This window comes from Chlorocebus sabaeus, chromosome 15, assembly GCF_047675955.1.
Source record: "Chlorocebus sabaeus isolate Y175 chromosome 15, mChlSab1.0.hap1, whole genome shotgun sequence".
Taxonomy (NCBI): Eukaryota; Metazoa; Chordata; class Mammalia; order Primates; family Cercopithecidae; genus Chlorocebus; species Chlorocebus sabaeus.
In genome coordinates this window covers 19811575-19831003 of record NC_132918.1, presented here as the reverse complement: position 1 = coordinate 19831003, position 19429 = coordinate 19811575, and the positions used below count along the sequence as shown (strand labels likewise).

At 40.0% G+C, this 19429-nt stretch overlaps 1 protein-coding gene across 1 annotated transcript; it reads right to left on the bottom strand.

Annotated features, from left to right (window-relative positions):
- Positions 1 to 674: 674 nt before the first annotated feature.
- On the bottom strand, positions 675 to 3914 carry FHL1 (four and a half LIM domains 1). The gene is given in 2 exon segments (XM_073023471.1): positions 675 to 2835; positions 2838 to 3914. Coding segments are annotated over 2 exon segments (834 nt in total). The 5' UTR covers positions 3175 to 3914; the 3' UTR covers positions 675 to 2338.
- Between the last annotated feature and the right edge of the window lie 15515 nt (positions 3915 to 19429).

Sequence of the window (19429 nt, the reverse complement as noted above, 5' to 3'; positions counted from 1 at the left end):
CTACGTTTCTAAAATAGTTCACCTTCCTCTTTGGCTCATTTCCTAATAGGTGACTTTATTTTGCTAGCTGGGGTTACAAAGTTTACTAAACTGATTGTTGAATTAAATAGCTATTTGTTTCATAGCACTAGAAGTTATTCTCATCAAGCAAAACAAAAGCATTAAACACCTGGTTACTGTAAAAAAAAAAAAAAATTTCTTCCCCTTTTTAATATACAGGCATACCTCACAGATATTTGAGGTTCAGTTCCAGACCACTGCAATCAAGGAATTTTCTGGTTTCCCAGTGCATATAACAGTTACGTTTATACTATACTGTAGTTTAAGTGTGCAATAGCATTATCTCTTTTAAAGTATACATACCTTAATTTTTAAATATTGCTAAAAACATGCTAACAAAGTGAGCATATGATATTGGGAAAATGGTGCCAATAGATTTACTCAACTCAGGGTTCCCACAAACCCTCCATTTGTAAGACATGCCATATCTGCAAAGCACAGTAAAATGAGGTATATCGATATGTTAGCTCTCAGTCCGTGGTAAGAGAGGAGAGACGCACACTATAATTCATAAGTCTTCTAATCATTTTCAAACTATTTTGGGGAAACATCATGGGGATACTAACTTTTTTACAGTATAAAAGTAAGTTAATCATTCTGTAGTTCCTAGACTCTTTTTTTAAATTCATGTGCTGCTTTATTTCCATAAGGATACACTGAAACATTAAACGATAATAGCTAATGACAGAATGTAGAAATGAGGCATCAGCTTCTCTAACCACTCCTACAAGAATGTTAGTACACATTGTCGTTACATGCTTACTTTTGATATTGTCTCATTATACTACATCGTAAAATAATGTAGAGTACAGTAAGTAGGTGATCCTGTATTTCAGGTAAGTGGCAGGGGGAAATCCGCATTTCTTCTTGAGGAAATTTCCTAGGAATCGCAATAGAAGGGACTTTGTGGTCCTCATCAACACATGAACAAAGAGCAGACAACTGCGTTACAAGGGATTCAACTCGCCACTGCTCTGTAATGTCATATCCGTGTTGATGAGAGCCCTGGCACCTGCTCAACTCCGCCTGTAGAGTTTCGCAGTACTTCCGTAGGATGAATTTCAACACTACAGGAACATCTGAAAGGGCTAAAATATTTTCATGCAGGCCAGGCACGGTGGCTCATACCTGTAATCCCAATATTTTGGGAGGCCTAGGTGGATGGATCACCTGAGGTCAGGAGTTCAAGACCAGCCTGACCAATATGTTGAAACCCCATCTCTATTAAAAATTCAAAAATTAGCCAGGTGTGGTGGCACGGCCCTGTAGTCCCAGCTACTCAGGAGGCTGAGACAGGAGAATTGCTTGAACCTGGGAGGTGAAGGTTGCAGTGAGCTGAGAATGTGCCACTGTACTGCAGCCTGGGCGACAGAGTGAGGCTCCATCTCAAAAAATAAAAATAAAAATAAAATAAAATAAACAGAATATTTTCATGGAAGTTTCCAAACCTATAAACTATTTTGCTATCAATTAAAACAAAAATATTCCTAATTAAAAACAATAAAAAGGACGGCAGGGTTAGTTTTGTTAAGTTTCCAGAAGTATTTGCTGTGACAATGTTCCTCTGAAACAGGTTCGTTTTCTCAGATCTGCCTACACTTCCCAAATCACCTGCATGTTCCATGCTTTATGGTAGGAACGCTCAGAAAACACGCCTCATGGGGAAATCAAACATTTGTACAGGGAAAGGTCAGTTTAGAATTACAGCTAAGTTCAAATGTTAATTTTCTGGAAGTGTATATTAGTCATTTGAAAGCACAAAAGAACAGAAGGAAGGTTAGAGTTTTGATGAGGAAGTTAAACCATGCACGTCAGTCAGTTCTTTTCCTGTTCACAGAAGAGGATGAGCAGCGAGATGATGCAGCCACTACAACTCTTGCATGTCGCATGACTACACGGTATGTCCCAGCTGAGTCGCAAGAGGCATCTCAGTGGGGGCTTTGTTTCATATGCTTCTTGCTTACATCACTAAGTGGCGAAATGACTAGCACTTTTCTGCTCTGTGAGAAACATGCAGAAGAGTCAGTCTGCCTACGTTTTCGGTTTTTAGTTGCAGCTGGACAGAAATTCACTTTGCTGCAGGGTTGGTTTTTGCTAAATCCTAATATGATCACTGTGTGCCCTTATTTGAGTAATACCGTCAAATGAGAGAAAAGACAGAAGGAGACCTTTAAGGAGGGGAAAGCCCACTCTTCCCCACTGATGGTATAGGGCAGAGAGTAAGGACACAAAGAACAAAATTCAAATTCCATTTTACAGGGCAGGAGCCCCTGTCAGTTTACAACTCTTTGGCACAGTCAGGGCAATATACTTGCTCCTTGTGGAAAACAAAGTGCTTGTTGGCCAGATTCATGGAGCATTTTTTGCAGTGGAAGCAGCAGTAGTGCCAGGATGGTCCTTCATAGGCCACCACACTGGAGCCTTTACCAAACCCAGTGATGGAGTGCTTGAATCCAGCCCACTTCTTGGCCACAAAGTTCTTGTAGCAATGCACGCAGTGTTACTGGTCCTCCACAGCAGTGAAACGCTGCCCAGCCGGCTTCTTAGAGCAGGTAACACACACAAAGCACTCAGCATGCCGGGGCTCATCCTGGTAAGTGACTCCCCGAGATGCGATGATGGCCTTGTTGCACTTCACGCAATACTTAGCAAACTTGGTCTCATGGCAAGTCACACAATAGAAGTCCTTCCCTTTAGGGAAGAAGCTTCCAGTCCCCATGACTTGCCTGCAGTTGCTACAGTCTTTGTGCAAGATGGTCCCCTTGTACTCCATTTTTGATCTCCTGCCACAAAGGGCTTGAAGCATCCCTTACACTTGGGAGAGTCCTCCTGAGTGGCGAACTTGTTGCACAGGATCTTGTTGTCCTTGGCCACAAAGGTCTCATTGGCCAAGGGGTGAAGGCATTTGGCACAGTGGAAGCTGGGGTCATGCCAGAAGCAGTTTTTATAGTGCACCTCCTTGGAGTCCACACAGATGGGCTTGCAGTATTCCATGCAGATGTTGGCACAGAACTTGTCAAAGCATTTCAGGCAGCAGTGGTAGTCACCCTTGTGCACATACTTTTTCCTCTGCAAAGGGTCCCTGCAGTAGAGACCGTCAAACTTCTCCACCATGGTGCCCACCTTATAGCTGAAGGGACCTCACATTGGATGTGTGACAAATAGGATGTATTTGGCAAGGGCTGGATATGGTTGAAAACAACTTCCAACGAGCTGCCTGGGGATGCTCACCAGCATAGCTGGCGGTGGCGGAGGTGGCAGTGGCTGCAGACTGCCTCCTCTTTTAATATATGCATTGTATTCATTCTCTTTTGAAGTATTCCACAGATTATCAGAATCAGTTCTTCAGTACGAGCTGTTCAACAATTCATTCACTCAGTAGATATTTACTAAGAATCTATGTGCCAGGCCTGGTGCTACAGGCTAAGGATAAAAGGAGAACACCACAGGCCCTACCTTTGCAGAGCTTATGATCCAGTAAATTTTGTTGATTAGAGCATTTATCATAAGCAGCAATATTCATGTGTGTGTGTGTGTGCGTGTGTGCATTCAGCTAACTCAAGTTTGAGGAAAAAAGGGTAAATACTAGATGACGCTCAAGGCTTTTATCAGCCCGTTCCCTGTAAGTCCCTTCTCAACATTCTAAGTTCTTTGTCATCTAAAAAGTATTCAGCAATCTCAGAGGTCCTTTTTGTGCTCCTTTTTTGGGAATAGCTAGGTTTCCACACAATTTTTCCCCCACAGGCGTACATAGAGAAATATCCTATTTCACTGCAGAAAGGGTGAGAAAGTTCCAGAAAAGGTAATAAAGCAGCTGTTAACAGAACCTAAAAACCCTACTTCTTAACTGTATATCTTTCTATCTGCCTCCTAAGAGTATGCCTTTGGAAACACAAAAAGAGAGTATGTCTCCCTTCTGGGGATCAGCAACGGATGTTCCAGCACTGGAGGCCTCCCTGCTCATAACCATATACGTCCTGCCATTGAACTGTTCTTAGAGAAAGTGCTCTTCACTGGGTACATGAAACCAATGTCAAAACCTAGCCTGTGCCACTAATGTGTGACACTGGGGGCTGTGGGCTACAAGGGACCCGTGCATCTGTGTCAGGAGAGAGAGGCCCCAAGCAAAGAAAAATGTGTAATGAAGTCTGTTTAACACAAAAGCTACCCAGGAAAATTCTCTCTAGAGCAAATGCCCAAAATTCCATCTGTAGCCTGACTAAAAGTACCTAGGAGAGAGAGTTGTGAAAGAGGAAGGAGAACAAAGAAGGAGAATCAAGGGAGCTGTGACCCTAACTTATGGTCCAGCTTCTATCACCTGTGACAACAAAGCTAGGAAAACCATGCTACCTACGGCCCTAAGACATCCATCTTTTAAACTGAGTCCAGTCACCAAAATGAAAAGCAATACTGACTCACCCCTCCACCCATGTCGTCCATTCTGGACCAGACCTTCTATCTCGGCTCACAGGAAAAGAGGGAAGCATTGATGTGTGTCAGGTGGAGGAGAAGGGACCATGCTTTGGACTCCCTCTTTCTAGTCACACCACAAGGGAAGATGCGTACCCTCAGGAGAGCACCTGGCAGATAGTCACCCACTTGGCTCCTGGTCCCTCCCCCTTTCCAGGCACTTTCTCCTGCTGAACCCATCTTGCAGTTTGCCTAAATTAGGGCTCTGAGTTCTGTCTTTCCCACACAAGCAAACTCACCCCAAAGAGTTTCGTCCAGTGGGACCATCATTCAACTCTTGGAAGTCTCACCAATCTCACTCTGTGGAAGGATATTTCTCCCTGTCGTAATGACCAGCTTGACAGCGGATGTATCTTCATCCCACGTCCTGCTTCTTGACTCCGAATCCCTTAGGCCATCACATTCTAAATTCAGAGTACCTCACTTCCTAAGCATTTCCTGTAACAGTAAGATATCCATACGTTAAGTTATTCAATTTTCCTACAATGATCATCTCAACCAATCTCCTACTCACTGCCCCAAGGTCTCTAGGAATTTATGCAAATGACATTGGCGGACAAGGTCATAATCTCCCCTTTCCTCAAGGGCACAGGCCTCTTCAGACACACACTAGGATATGCTGTCTGTGAGCTATATTTATAATATGGCATTGACATAGCCTTTCTCTTGCATCTGCACTCCATCCTGCTGCTTCTCTGGACTTATCTCAATCCTCAAATTCTCTGTTTTAAGCCTAAGTCTTGACTTCACACTGTTGCAAAGCTATTTCATTAATGTAACTGGACACATCACACAATATCTACAAGGCAATGTTTAGCCTTGTGTTATAAATCAGAAGCCTGTTTATGTTCTAAGGTAGACTCTGTCATTAGCTGCTTTGGATCATAGGCTAAAAACAACATTCAACTGCTCTCTGAACCCTGCAAAGTGTAAAAACTATATAGGCCAGGTTGATCACTTGCTAAAATGTCAACCTGTTCTTTGACATTTGTGTGAGTAATCCAACAGGTTCTATGCAGGAAGCACAGTATTTGCTAGAGTTATTTCAAATACAGTACAGCACTTTGCTTTGATAATAGAACTCAGCTTCAGTCTTCTTTCACCTGCAAAAACAGAGATTACAAGTGTTTACAGAAAGCACTAGCACAATTTGACAAATAACAAATGAGAACAGTTTCCTGATATTTTCAGGACTTCAATCACCATCCTGTAGTACAGCAATATTTTCTTTTCAGACATATATTTAGGTCCCCAAACACTGAATAAATAGAAATAGCTTCCTTCCAAACAGCAGAAAGAACATATGTGTGGTTTTTGTTTTTGTTTTTGTTTTTTTAGACAGGGTCTCACTCTATCACCCAGGCTGGAGTGCAGTGGCGCTCACTGCAACCTCCACCTCCTAGGCTCAAGCAATCCTCCCACCTCCCACCTCAGCCTCAAAAGTAGCTGGGACCACAGGCATGCACCACCATGGCCCAGGTAATTTTTGCATTTTTTGTGGAGGAGTCTCTCCATGTTACCCAGGCTGGTCTTGAACCCCTGGGCTCAAGCAATCCTCTTGCCTTGGTCTCCCAAATTTCTGGGATTATAGGGATGAGCAACTGCCCCCAGTCAAGAACTTTTATTTATGGTAGTTTTTTTCTTATGAATTAGGTGATGATTGAGTGGTTAATTGTGAATGAGATTGGAGTTACTGCCATAGCCTAACAATAGACTTAGAATCCTTTAATGTTGAGCTTTTCCTAAATGATCAGCTTAGCTGTTTGTGTTAACACCAGTGGTTTGTCACCAAAACCATTCATTTAATTGAGAAAGCAAATAAATAAATAAATATTCACAGCACAGGGATCTGAATGCATCAGCCAACATCTGATTGTATAAGTCATACAGACATAAGAGGGTTTATCAGCAAATCCGAAAGACAATTCTAAACAGGACTAAAAGGCAACATTCTTAGCCCTGGTAGTATATGGGGAAAAAAGTCTTTATTCCAGGATTTATGACAACTTTCATGCCAGAGGTATTTAAAAAAACATTATTTACCAGCCTTTATTTATACTGACCAACTCTTCAGGCAAATGACATCCATAATAAGTATTCTAAGTACTGCTTCCCTTACAGATAATTTTGCAAAGTGAATGGTCTAATCGGGTTACTTCTTATGATTACTGTCACTGAAATACTCAAATCGTAAATTAGGACTTTGTTTTTAAGAATTAGGATAAAGGATAAGAATAAGAGCTTTTTTCTGCTTAGCAGTCTAGAGAAAAAACACAAATATTTTTTAAGAAAAAAAGAATAAGAGCTTTTTTTAAAAAACCCTACATGTGTTAGTATATGAAAAAAAGTGACTAAATCTGGATGGATGCTATGAAATGCAATAATTTGTGTGAAAATTCACTTTCCATGAACATTAAAATCTTTTCTTTAAAAACAGTAGTTTGTTTTCGTTATCTTGGTTTCCTTGGACGGTGTATTAATTAGGATGTTCTAGAATGCAAATGACAAAATCCAATTCAAACTGACTTAAACCATAAAGGAAACATACTGGGTCTAGTAATTAAAAAGTCTAGATGTCTGGCTTCAGGCAAGAGTTAATCTAGAGATTCAAATGCTCTCACCAAGGATCCAGTTTTCTTTGTGCTGCCTTCCTTTGACTTCATCTTCAGGTTCTGTAGAAGTGGCTTTCGAGCAGCTTGAGATCCTTCTCTCAGGGTGCCAAAATGCCTGGTGCAGTCCAGACCTAACATTCTCAAAGCACACAGTAGAAAGGAAGAACATATGTCTCTTCTAATAGATTCAAAGTCCTGGGAATCACTCTGTCTCATTGACTCCTTTGGCTCTTGTGCCCGGTAACTGTGGCCAGGAGAGCTGAATACATGGATTGGTCCACCCGTGAAGCCTGAATTTTTAAGATCTTTTTACCCCGTAATCTTATTTTTCATTTATAATATCTCATTGTACCCTTTTTGGTTGTTATCCCCCTGAGATGAGCAACTATAACTTCTAAATTCCTTGCACTATTTCAAAGTGCTCAAAACAATGAATGCTCAATAAGTGGGACTGAGTGATTTAATAATTTAAGGTAATCACTCTGTTGTAATGATCATTATAGTCATTTCTTTATCAACTGTTTTTTAGTATACCAGGGTACTTTGTAAAAAATAAACGGTCACGCACCACTTAATGATATTTTAGTCAATGACAGACTGCATATGCGACGTTAGTCCCATAAAACTATAATACTGTACTTTTACTGTCCCTTTTCTATGTTTAGATGTGTTTAGATATACAAATACTGCTGTGTTACAACTGTCTACAGTACTTAGTTCAGTAACATAATATACAGGTTTGTGACCTGGGAGCAACAGGCTGTGGCACGTAGCCTAGGTGTGTAATAGGCCACACCTTCTAGGTCTGTGTCAGTATACTATGGTGTGCACCAATGACGTGTCACCCAAGAAGGCATTTCTCAGAACACATCCCTGTTGTTAAGCAATGCATGACTGTATTAGAATCACAGGATGATGAATGTTCTCCGTGGCCCCTCCAGATCCTCTCTTCACCCTCTCCATCATGCTCTGTGTCCAAGAGGCTAATTTCAATAGACTGTTCAAATGGCCTCCCTTCTCTCTAACTTCCACTCAAGTCAGCCAGTGGAACCACCAAGAGGAGTTTGAGGAGTGGGAGGAAACAGGGGAGGGAGTGTTGATTTCTTGGTCCCCTTCCTGCTTTCCCAGGCTGCTTTGCTCATGGAGGCCACAGTTCCTGTCAGGTAGCCCTCTCCTGAAGCTACAGCCACATCTCTTCCCAAGTTTTAGATGCTGGGAAACCAGTTTTTCCCTTTGTCCTTTCAGGCCTAGGGATGAGAAGGCTCCCTGATATTTGTAGTTCTCATGGGTTTCTCTTAATCCCTGTATCTGTGTGTGGTCCTTCACTATCTCCTCAGTTACGTCATTAAGTGTGCCATTTGTGTACTGCCAGGATCCTGACTTACATACATACACACTATTACAAAACCCAATTCAAACTGGCCTAAATCATAAGTGGAATTTATTGAATGATGTAACCAAAAAATACAGACATCTGATTTCAGGCCTCCCAAGGATCTAATCATCTTCCAAAGGTCCCACCTTTGAATATCATCCACTTGGGGGTTAAGTTTCAACTTTTGAATTTTGAAGGGACAAATATATTTAAATCTTAATGTGTCTTAGTCAATTTTTTAAATTAAAAATAAGTTTTTTAATTCTTTTTTTTTTTTTTGAAACAGAGTCTCGCTCTGTCACCTAGGTTGGAGTGCAGTGGCGTGATCTTGGCTCACTGCAAGCTCCACCTCCCGGGTTCATGCCATTCTCCTGCCTCAGCCTCCTGAGTAGCTGGGACTACAGGTGCCCGCCACCATGCTCGGCTAATTTTTTGTATTTTTTGTAGAGATGGAGTTTCACCGTGTTAGCCAGGATGGTCTCGATCTCCTGACCTGGTGATTCGCCCGCCTCGGCCTCCCAAAGTGCTGGGATTACAGGTGTGAGCCACCGTGCCCGGCCAAGTTTTTTAAATTCTAAAAGCAATGAATGTTCATTATACAGAATGTAGACATTTAAGATTAACCAAAAAAAAAAAAGGAGATGGGAAAGTGTAGCCTTTAATTCCACTGTGGTTAATATTTTGGTGTATATTCAATGCTCGCTCATTCCTCTCTCACCCCCTCTGGGATCTTATTGTAAATATTCTTTTAAGTATATTTGCACCTCAGAACGTAACACAGGTTCTACATGCATGAGTAAATGATATTCAGGAAAAAGATGAATGCTTGAATGTCCAAAACAGCTCTTTTGTCACATGCTACTAGAGATAATACAGCAACTGCTACACCATTCCGTTCCCTTGTGCCTGCCAAAGGAACACCATGTCAAGGACTTGTCTGAACCATCAAGAAACCATAATACTGTACTAAGTTCAAGGGAACACTCCTTAAAAGGAGAGGGACTTTACAAGCCCATTGGCAGGGCTTCACAAGTGAAGGAGCCCTTCACTAGGATCTAGAAAATCTAGATTTAAATTCCAACTGGGTCATTCTACTCATTTTACTTGTTTAATCCTCCATTTTCTAATATCTGAAATGAAGACATCAACTTATGATCTATAAGATCCCTAGCAGTTAATAGTCTATGACATATATCTCTATCTATCCAAACACAAACATATGTGTGTGTGTGTATGTGTATGTGTATGTGTGCGTATGTGGTGTATGTGAGTGTGTGTAGTAATGAAAAGAGGCAAGAACTATGCCTTAGGTGCTAGTATGACAAAATCTGAGTTTGTTTCCTTGTTTTCTAAAAAGCGAAAGTCTTATAGGAAATCCAGCCAATATATTTTTCATGCCTACACTTCCTGTGGCTAAGTTAGAAAAACTGAAAGCAGGAAACTCAACAAAGTACAAAAAAAAAAAAAAAAGATTTAAAAACACTCGTCTATGTGTGTGGCTTTTTTTAGCTCTCAGTGAGATTCTCAAATGATTGTTGTAATTCTATCTGAAGTTCCCTTTCTTGTTTCACGGCCTAATGCTCTGTTGTGTCATTTCCGAAACACTCCCCCATTTCCAAGGTTATGAGCAGAGAACAGCTCTTCACTCACTTGCGAACAAGTACTGTAAGAGAACTTAACAAATGAAGCAAAAGAAATCGTAATATCAAACCAGGTTGAGAAAGGAAAATGATAAGTGTCTGGAGGAAAGGGAGCATGAACTATCACCGCCTACCTTCCTTCCATCAAGCTCAGAGACGTTTTTAAACCTCACACCAATTCCTTGACAGCTTGTAAGAAATGAGATGTTTCCATTGTGATCTGAGTTATGCTGAGGTGCCTCTTCACTCTGCCTAAGCGGAAGGTAGGTTAAGCTTGGTAGAGGTGAACCACAGGGAGCCATGCTGGGAAAACTCTGCTCTGGGAAGTTTATCCATTCAAGTGCACCAAAGCTTTAGAACTCCCTACCCCTAGAATGTCTGCTTTTTCCAAATATTCAGAACACATTTGTTCATTCCCAATACAGGTGATGTGTACCCAATTCTTACCCATTTCCTCTGGCTTGGGACATGTTGCCCCTATGCAAGTGCCAGGCCTGGCTGCAAGTGTTGCCTTTGACTCTGCAGGTCCAGAGCAGTCCTGCTGTCTGAGCTTTCAATGTTGTGGCCACCAAATGGGTGTGTGGCCCTCCTGTTCCTGCAGTCAGTGGGGACTGGGGAGTAATTTCTGCTTCCACCTTGGCTGGCACAGGAGTCCTCTCATCTTCAGCCACTGTGGCTGCTGCTGTTGCATCGGGGTTTTTGTGTTTTTATTTTTTAATTTAAATTTTGTAGTTAAAAAAATTAGGGCATATGGTTACATGCATGGCTCAAGAAGGTATACAGTGAAAAACCTCTGTTCTGACTTTGTCCTCCTGCCACTAAATCCCTTTCTGTAACAAGCAAAAATGTACATATATTATTTTTAACCTCTTTTTTTATTGCAAATGTTAACATACTACATTGGAAATTTTTCACCTAAAATATCTGGAGATTATTTCACAACAGTACTTATAGGGCTTCCTCACTGTTTTAAAATGTTGTATGACACTCCATTATATGTACCTATCATGATTTATTTAACCAGTCTCATTTAGCCAGCTGACAGACTTTTTCAGACTCTTTCCAATCTCTCTATCATGTAAGGTGTATACAATTTCATTATGGGTACAGGCATATCTGTAGGACACATTCTTGCAAGTGGAATTTTGGGCCAATGGGCTTATGTAATTAAAATTTTCACAGATGTTGCAAAATTGCATTTTCTGGAGATTGCACCCATTTACACTCTTCCAGCAATATGAGTGCCTCACACTCATACTGGGCTTCAGTTTACTTACATAGGAACTTAACCTGCTTGAAGCCACTCCAGCCTAATGGTCTCCCAATTTAAAATTGTTTAACATAATATTAATATCTAAGCCTCAATAGTACCCTCCCTCCTACTTGCTTAACTGTATGTAAGAGATCCATTTTTTTTTAAATTATAATGAACAGAAATTTATTGGTTCACAGTTCTGGAGGCTGGGAAGTCCAAGGCCAAAGGGCTGTCATCTGGCAAGGGCCTTTTTTTTTGAGAGATCCAATGTTTAATAGTGTCCCTATTTCTGAAAATTTGCTAAAAACTTCAGGGATATTACATGTGCCTATGAGCCAGTCATTGTCATTATTTCCCATTCTGGTGAGCTGAACTAGGACTCCACAGCCTCTGCAGCAGGTGGTTCCATAGAAGTATCACTCAGCACTGAAACAACTCCTGAGCCCATGGCTATCCCCTGTCTACTGGTGGAGTGGAAACTCAACAATGCCTAGAGCTACATCTAGTGTCAATGAGCTACAGTCCTGCAGCTGTACTGGTAAAGCTGGAACTGAAATGTCCTTGAGGCTACAGACCCAAACAGTTGACCTTACAAAATGAAAAGGACAATACCCCATCTAGATTACACTCAGGTACAGCAGTACAGGGTCCTACAGTAAGGTTGTGTGGATCTAATGTATCAGACCATTTACTCTCACAGTTCCTTTAATTAATACGCTAAATGACTTTTGCCAAGGGTAATACTTACTGCTAGAAGTCTGTGTTGAGGTAAATTCTATAGCAACAACCTAGAATCTCCTTGCTGAGATTTTAGAGTCTGAAGCCCTTGCTCTATTTCTGGGTCTAACTTGCCAGGCTGGGGTCCTTCTTCTCTTACAGAGTGCTCCTTCCTCTTATGTCCCACACCGTTCTTTCCAAAACTCTTGCCCGCATGAGGACCACACTAGTCCATCAGACCATGTTTTATATGCTTTCACAGAATTCAAAGTATTTTTCTTGGAAAGCTGTTCACCCCTGGTATAAATCATTGGATGCCAACAGAACCATAGTAGATGGATGTTCCTTAGGTTCTCTCCACAAAACTACACAAGCTCTTTTCCAGACACTGCACCCCTATCCCATCCCTCACCCCCAAAATCATCTAGCTGCACAGTTATCACAAAAGGGAGCAGGTTTCATGGGGTGAGCTGGAAAGTGCAGTACACAAAAGTCACCATGTTGACTCTCACTCACAAACCACTTCTGATAGTCTCTAGAGGATCAGGCCAAATTGATAATTTAATAAGTAAATGAGTAAATAAACTCTTCCATACAGTAGTATCTCAATAAATGTAGAAGGAATGACAGAAATAGAAAATCACAATTTGGTAAACACCACAGTAATAATTATGTCAGGCACAGATAATTAATGAATGTTAAAATTAATAGACAAAAGTATAATGAAAAACAGAATATTTACATAGTTTCAAAGTATCCCCTCATAAGATGCATATTAATTTCAAAGGAAAGACAGTAACTTTACAGTAGTGAAACCTGCCAGATGCCATCTTAACTCAGTGATCGAAGTGCCTCATTACCAATGATGAGACACATCGACCACATTCCTCCTGACAAGACACACCAAGAAGGGTACAATGTCGCTTCTATGATATTCTTGACAAAATGTATAACCTGAATTAAATCATCAGGAAATATCAAACATAAATCAAAGAACATTCTGCAAAATAACTGGCCAGTACTCTTCAAAGAGTCAAAGTTATGAAAGAGAAAAACTAAGGAATTGTCTCTGATTAAAGCAGACCAAGGAACCATGAAAACGAAATGCAACTGGTGAGCTTGGACTGGATCCTGAACAGAAAAAGTCTACTAATGGGACAACTAACAAAATCCAAATAAGGTCTATAGATTACTTACTAAGTTCATTTCCTGTTTAAAAAATGGTACTATAGTTATATAATATAACATTTGTAGAAGCTAGGTAAAGAGTATGTGAAACTCCTTCATATTAGTTTTTGCAACTTTCTCAATAAGTCTGAAAGCATTTCAAAAGGACAAGTTGGGAAAAATAAAAATAAATTTTAAAAACTATGACAGCAAAATTCACTCATTACAATATTGGTTTGTAAAGAGTGTGAAAATACATATTAATTACAAAAATTATATTCATGCTTGAATTTAAAACTGGACAAGTAAACTTATTCTTTGATTAGTCAAATGTAGGCTTATTCAGGCATTTCTTAAAAGCACACTCTAAAATTTCAGCATTTATTTTATTATCAGAAGTTGAAGGTCAGTATAACAATTGTACATGAAAATATTTCAGTAATCCTGGTTTGCCCTTGCAATAATCTGAAGAGATCTCTGCTGGGGACTACTTCATTATGACAATCGAGCACCAAATACAGTGACCTTCAGATTGTCAATTCCTGGGTGAAAATGGATAGAAGGTTTTCTACTTGGCAGATGAAAAATCAAGACCCCCCAAATCCCTTTCCTTAAGAGGTATAGCTTAGTTAAGGAACCTATTATTATTTTATTATTATTATTATTTTTTTGCTGTTTGCCCTAAAATATACCAATATACCACTTTAAATATAGTGATTTCATTTACCAGGGGAAGGAAAAAACTTGTATAACCTAGAGGCAATATGTAGAATAAAAACAAAAAAAAAATGATAGAATAACTGGAGCCACAGGAAGCGGAACATCTTATATGTCACAGAATATTACAAAATGTTACAGTTTAGTAGTTTCTTATATAAATACTCAAGGAAAAATAACTGAATAACTAGTAGCCTTAATTTAGGGGTAGACTTATAATTACTACTTATAATAGCCTCTGCCAAATTATTTAAATATTTACCTGAAAGTTAAAATATCCAGGTTATAAGGTTTCCTGGCCTATTGTTCTTTTCATTTCAGACACATTCACATTATCAAACACCAGCTGAACAACAGCACACGAGCACAAGAGTTGTCAGAAAATCATCTGAGGCCAGTGTAAGAAGGAATAGGTTTGAGGACTTTTCTCCCAATCGGCAAGTGAGGTCCAGGTCTGGAAGTCCTGGTTTCCTTGGCCCTCATAACTTCTGTTCCCTGGATTCTGTGCTGAATCTTCCTTCTTGACCTTTGCCATCCCACTCCCCTTTCCATCTTCTGTTTTTGTTTTCAAGACAGGATCTCGCTATCATCCAGGCTGGAGTGCACTGGCACTATCATAGCTTGAACTCCTAGGCTCAACCAAGATTCTCCCACTTCAACCTCCCAAGAAGCTGGGATTACAAGCATGAGCCATCATGCCTGTCCATCTTAATAGATGGGCTTGCACAGAAACAAAGTCTGGGTATACTAACAACTTATGAGGTTTAGCTGCCTTTACTTGCCCAAGAGGTTTTCGTTTTGGAGATTTAGCTTTGCCAAATCATATACTTCCTCTCAAATAGCTGGATTGGAGATAGGTTGAGAGGTGGATGCTTACATGTCTCTGTTCTGAGATAAGTCTACACTTACAAGAAACTAGGCAAATGACTAATTCACAGAATCTCTCTTCTTTCACAGGGAAGGGCTTCCTCAACCAAATCTAGGGGAGCCTCTTGTCAAATTGGTTGTCTCTAAATTCCACAGAAGACTATATAGAAAATAGAGCCTTTGGGATATGATGAAGACTTCCCAGTAGAATTTTGTCTGCCTTATAAATACGTTTCCCTCACTTACTGAAGCTCCAGAGGATTAAGATTATGCCATTTTCATCATGTATTATTCACTCCATCAACATTTATTCACTCTGAGCCAGACCCTGGACTAGACATTGAGAACAGAAAACTAAAACATAGTACCTGCCCTTGAAAGGCTCACAGTCTGGCAGAAAGAAAAACAACAACTTATGATGTTAATTATATGTACTATAGCAGTGATTTTTACAAAATGTTGTAGGAGCCCAGAAAAAGGGTCAATTGAGTTTGCTGAAGAAATAAGTCAGAGAAGCTTCCATTGTGGGGGTAACATGTTAACCTGACCCTTGAAGGATAGGCCAGGTGGGAAGGAGAAGCAAAAAAAAAGAAAAAAAGAAAGAAGGAAAAGAAAAAAGAAAACAACGTAGGTGTGGAAGCATACATGGTGAGGTAGGGTAGTGACAGGAGAAGAGTGGTCTCACAGTGGTTCTTTAGGAAGGCGAAAAGGTAGGAGTGAAGTGGTTACCCTAAGAAAGAAGACAGTGATATTAGATATGGTCAACTGGCACACAGCAAAAAATGGAAAGCTAGTCTTCATTTCCCAGACTCCCTCAACTAGAGTTCCAGTTCTAATTAGATGCACTGGTAGAATATCAGGAGGACAAATGTGAAGAGGAGACCATCTTCCTGCTGCTGCTGCCCAGCAAGATCATGGAGATGGTTTTTCCACAGCATCACTCTAGCGTGCAGTCTTGATCTTTGTGAGAGCAGGAGGCAATGGCAGCAGTGCTGGCAAGAACTTTCTGATCCTGGCTTCCTGGCAATTGGATCACAGCTCTCCTAGGAGTCTACTGAACTCAGTGTTGTCATGGTGGCCTCCTGGCTCTCCAAAGGTAGAGATTCCCCCAGCAGGTTAGTCCTGTAGGGTCTGGCAGTTATTCAGGCAGGCCCAACATGGCACATGGTCCTTCACACTACCTTTTCTGTTCAAAATGACAAAATAATTACCATTTTAATTAAGAAGATGAAGTGACTGTTTTTATATATTCTTAGTCTAATATTAGCAAGTTAAAATTTGTTACACTTTTTCAAAACAGTGTTTGTGTTTATTTTTCAATGGTATATATAGTCTTATTTATGCCATTTATTTTTTTTCTTAAGAGACAAAGTTTTGCTTTGTCCCCCAGGCTGGAGTGCAGTGACACAAACACAGCTCACTGCAGCCTCGAACTCCTGGGGTCAAGCAATCCTCCCACCTCAGCCTCCCTGTAGCTGGGACTACAGGCACATGCCACCATGCCTGGCTAAATTTACGCCATTTCTTGAAAATATCAACTTATTTTAAAATATTAATTTACCTCTTAAATATTAGACTCATTGCATTTTATATTAGATCTATTTTAAATTTATTTTTTCTTTGTGATAACATTAAATCACTAACATTAACTACATATTCTAAAATGCTTTTATACAAACGACATCCAAAAAACATCTGTCCGTTATTTGCTCTAGTTCCCCAGAATTTTCCCTTTGATTTTGTCACATATATATGTTTAAAATGGACCCAGAGAAAGTATTATTTAGAACAAAAAAACTAAACCTATCAGCTCCCAGCTTGCATAAGTCTGATCAGTAGGAATACATTTCTATATTATCCCCTTCCATTTACTGAGATGGAAGTTCCCAGGAAACTGAATTTTTCAAGTTCCTACCTATTCATCAGTCCTCCAGAGAGAGATCTAGATTGGAGAATGCTTTGTTGAGTACAACATGGCAATGAATCTCTTTAATTTACAAAAACATGTCCAAAGGAATCCAATAGAGCGTAAAGAGCCCAATTTGTCTACTGTATAAAGCAAGGAAAGTTCTGAATTTCAGAGGCAACCCTAGGGAGTAGTAACAGCCCAGGGGCAAAGAGAAGAGATTCAGAAGGGTGGGCAGTATTCTAGAGTGAGTGAAGAAAAGTAGGCAGGTAGTCAGAAGCAGTGAGAAAGGACATGAGGAGGGCCTACAGGGATGGCCAAGGAACTCCTAAATATCAATACCTAATATTCCTTATTTAAGTTGTGGGCTCTATGTTATGGATTAAAGCATATAAATAGATAGGAAAGCTATCAGCATTCTAACATTAGAAGGAAGAGTAGAAGAGAAGAACCCAGCAAGAAAGATTGAGAAGAAAGGATTAGAGAGGTGGGATGAAAAGCAAAAGCCTGTGAGATGTTCTGGAGGGTGGGGAGAAGCAAGTGATCCCTCAGGTTCTTGGACTTAAATACCATCTATGCACTGATAACTGTAGGGGAAGAAAAACATTTCCCTATCCTGTTAGGTTCTACACCTGAGGCCTATGAATTAAACTGACAAAAGACAGATTAACAGAAGAAAAGCATACCAATTTTACTTGATGTTAATATTTTTACCATTCATGAAGGCTTCATGGAAAATAAGTGAAAAATCAAAGAAGTGGTTAGACTTTGGGGCTTACATGCCATCTTAACGAAGGATGATAAATTGAGGAGAAGTAACTAAAGAAAGAAAAGGCGGTTTGGGCTTATAGAGGTGGTAAACTGTGAGAAGGTAAAAATATAGGGGAAACTAATGGTAGATAAGGATTATAGTAAGGTTTCTTTGTGCAGACTCATCTTGGTGCTGTCTCCATTTCTGGTGATAAGGGGTGTTTTCCTTGTCTTGGTATGGGAGAAGAATGGGGACACCTTTGTGAGAATTTATGCTCTTTTAGGCAGATAAGGACAGAGAGCTCTTACTGTGTCTGATTTTCTCAATTGCCTTCAGATCAAAATTATCCTTATGCCAAAGTGGCATATTTGGGGGTGACATATTCTGATTCCATTCAACTCCCAAATTTATACCTCCAGCCAAGACTTCTCCCTGAACTCTACTTCTCATATAGTTGGCTGTGCAATCCACATTTCCTCTTGGATGTCCATTAGGCTTGTTCACATTAACACACCAAAAACCAAATTTCTATATTCTCATGCCAAACTTCTTTCACTCTTATGTTTCTCATTTTAGTAAGTTACAATTCCATTCTTCTGGTTGGTAAAACCAAAAATCTTGGAGTTATCCTTGATTCCTCTCTTTCCCTCATATTCAGAATCTCATTGCCTCTACCTTCAAAATATAACCATAATCTAAGACGTCCCACTGCCTCTACAGCAAACACCCAAGTCTAAGCCACCATCATCTCTCATCTGTTTGCCGCAATAACCTACTAAATCCCCACTTCTATCCCTGTATCTCCTCTCACAGTCTATTCACAACACAGCAATCAGGATCCTTTCCAAATAGAAGTCATTTTAAGTCATTCTTCTAACCCTAATCCATCGTGACACACCCTCTGAAGCCCTCATTTTATGGCCTACAAAACCCTATACAATCTAGCTCCATTTCCCTCTGATCTTATCCCCTACTCCCCTTCCTCTATTGAATCTGCTTCAGCTACTGACCTCCATACTATTTATTCCTCAAACACACCTGCACTCTCCCACCTCTGGACTTTTGTAAATGCCCTTCACTCCACTTTAAGTACGGTTTCCTAGGATACCCACTGGACTTGCTCCCTCTTCTTCTTCATGCCTTTTTTGGTCAAAGTGAATCTCCTCAAAAAGGACTGCCCTGACCATTTAAGTTACAATTACACCCTCCTTCCCACTGCAAGCAGTCCCTTTACCCTGCTTTGTTTCTCTCCTAAGGCTTTTAACATATAGTGGGCCCTCCCTATCCGAGGGTCCACATCTGCTAATTCAACCAACTGAAAATACTTGGGGAAAAAAACTAACAGAAAATAATAATACCACAATAAAACTAATACAAATTTTAAAGTTATATAGTATAAAAACTATTTACATAGCATTTACATTGTATTAGGTACTATAAATAATCTAGAGATGACCTAAAGTATACGGGAGAATGTGCATAGGTTATATGCAAATACTGTATCATTTTAGATGAAGAACTTAAGCATCTGCAGATTTAAGCATCAAAAATCTAGAACTAATCCTGATTTACTCACTGTCATTCACTGTTCCAGGTTTTTGACAGGGGTCCTGTAAGTAATCCCCAGCCGATACTGATGGATGACTGTACCATATAATCTGCTTTCTTGTGTTTTACAGTCTGTTCTCTTCTTCCCAAAGTATAAGCTCCACAAGGGCAGGATGTTTGCCTCCTGAACACTAGTATATCCTCAGTGTCTAGAACATGGACTGGCACATAATAAGCCCTCAAAAAACATTTGTTTAATAAATGAATAAATATAACTTATTTCCTCAAAAACCTCCAGTAAAGTCTCTTGTAACTAATAGTTTTGCTTTGGCAAAAGAAAACAG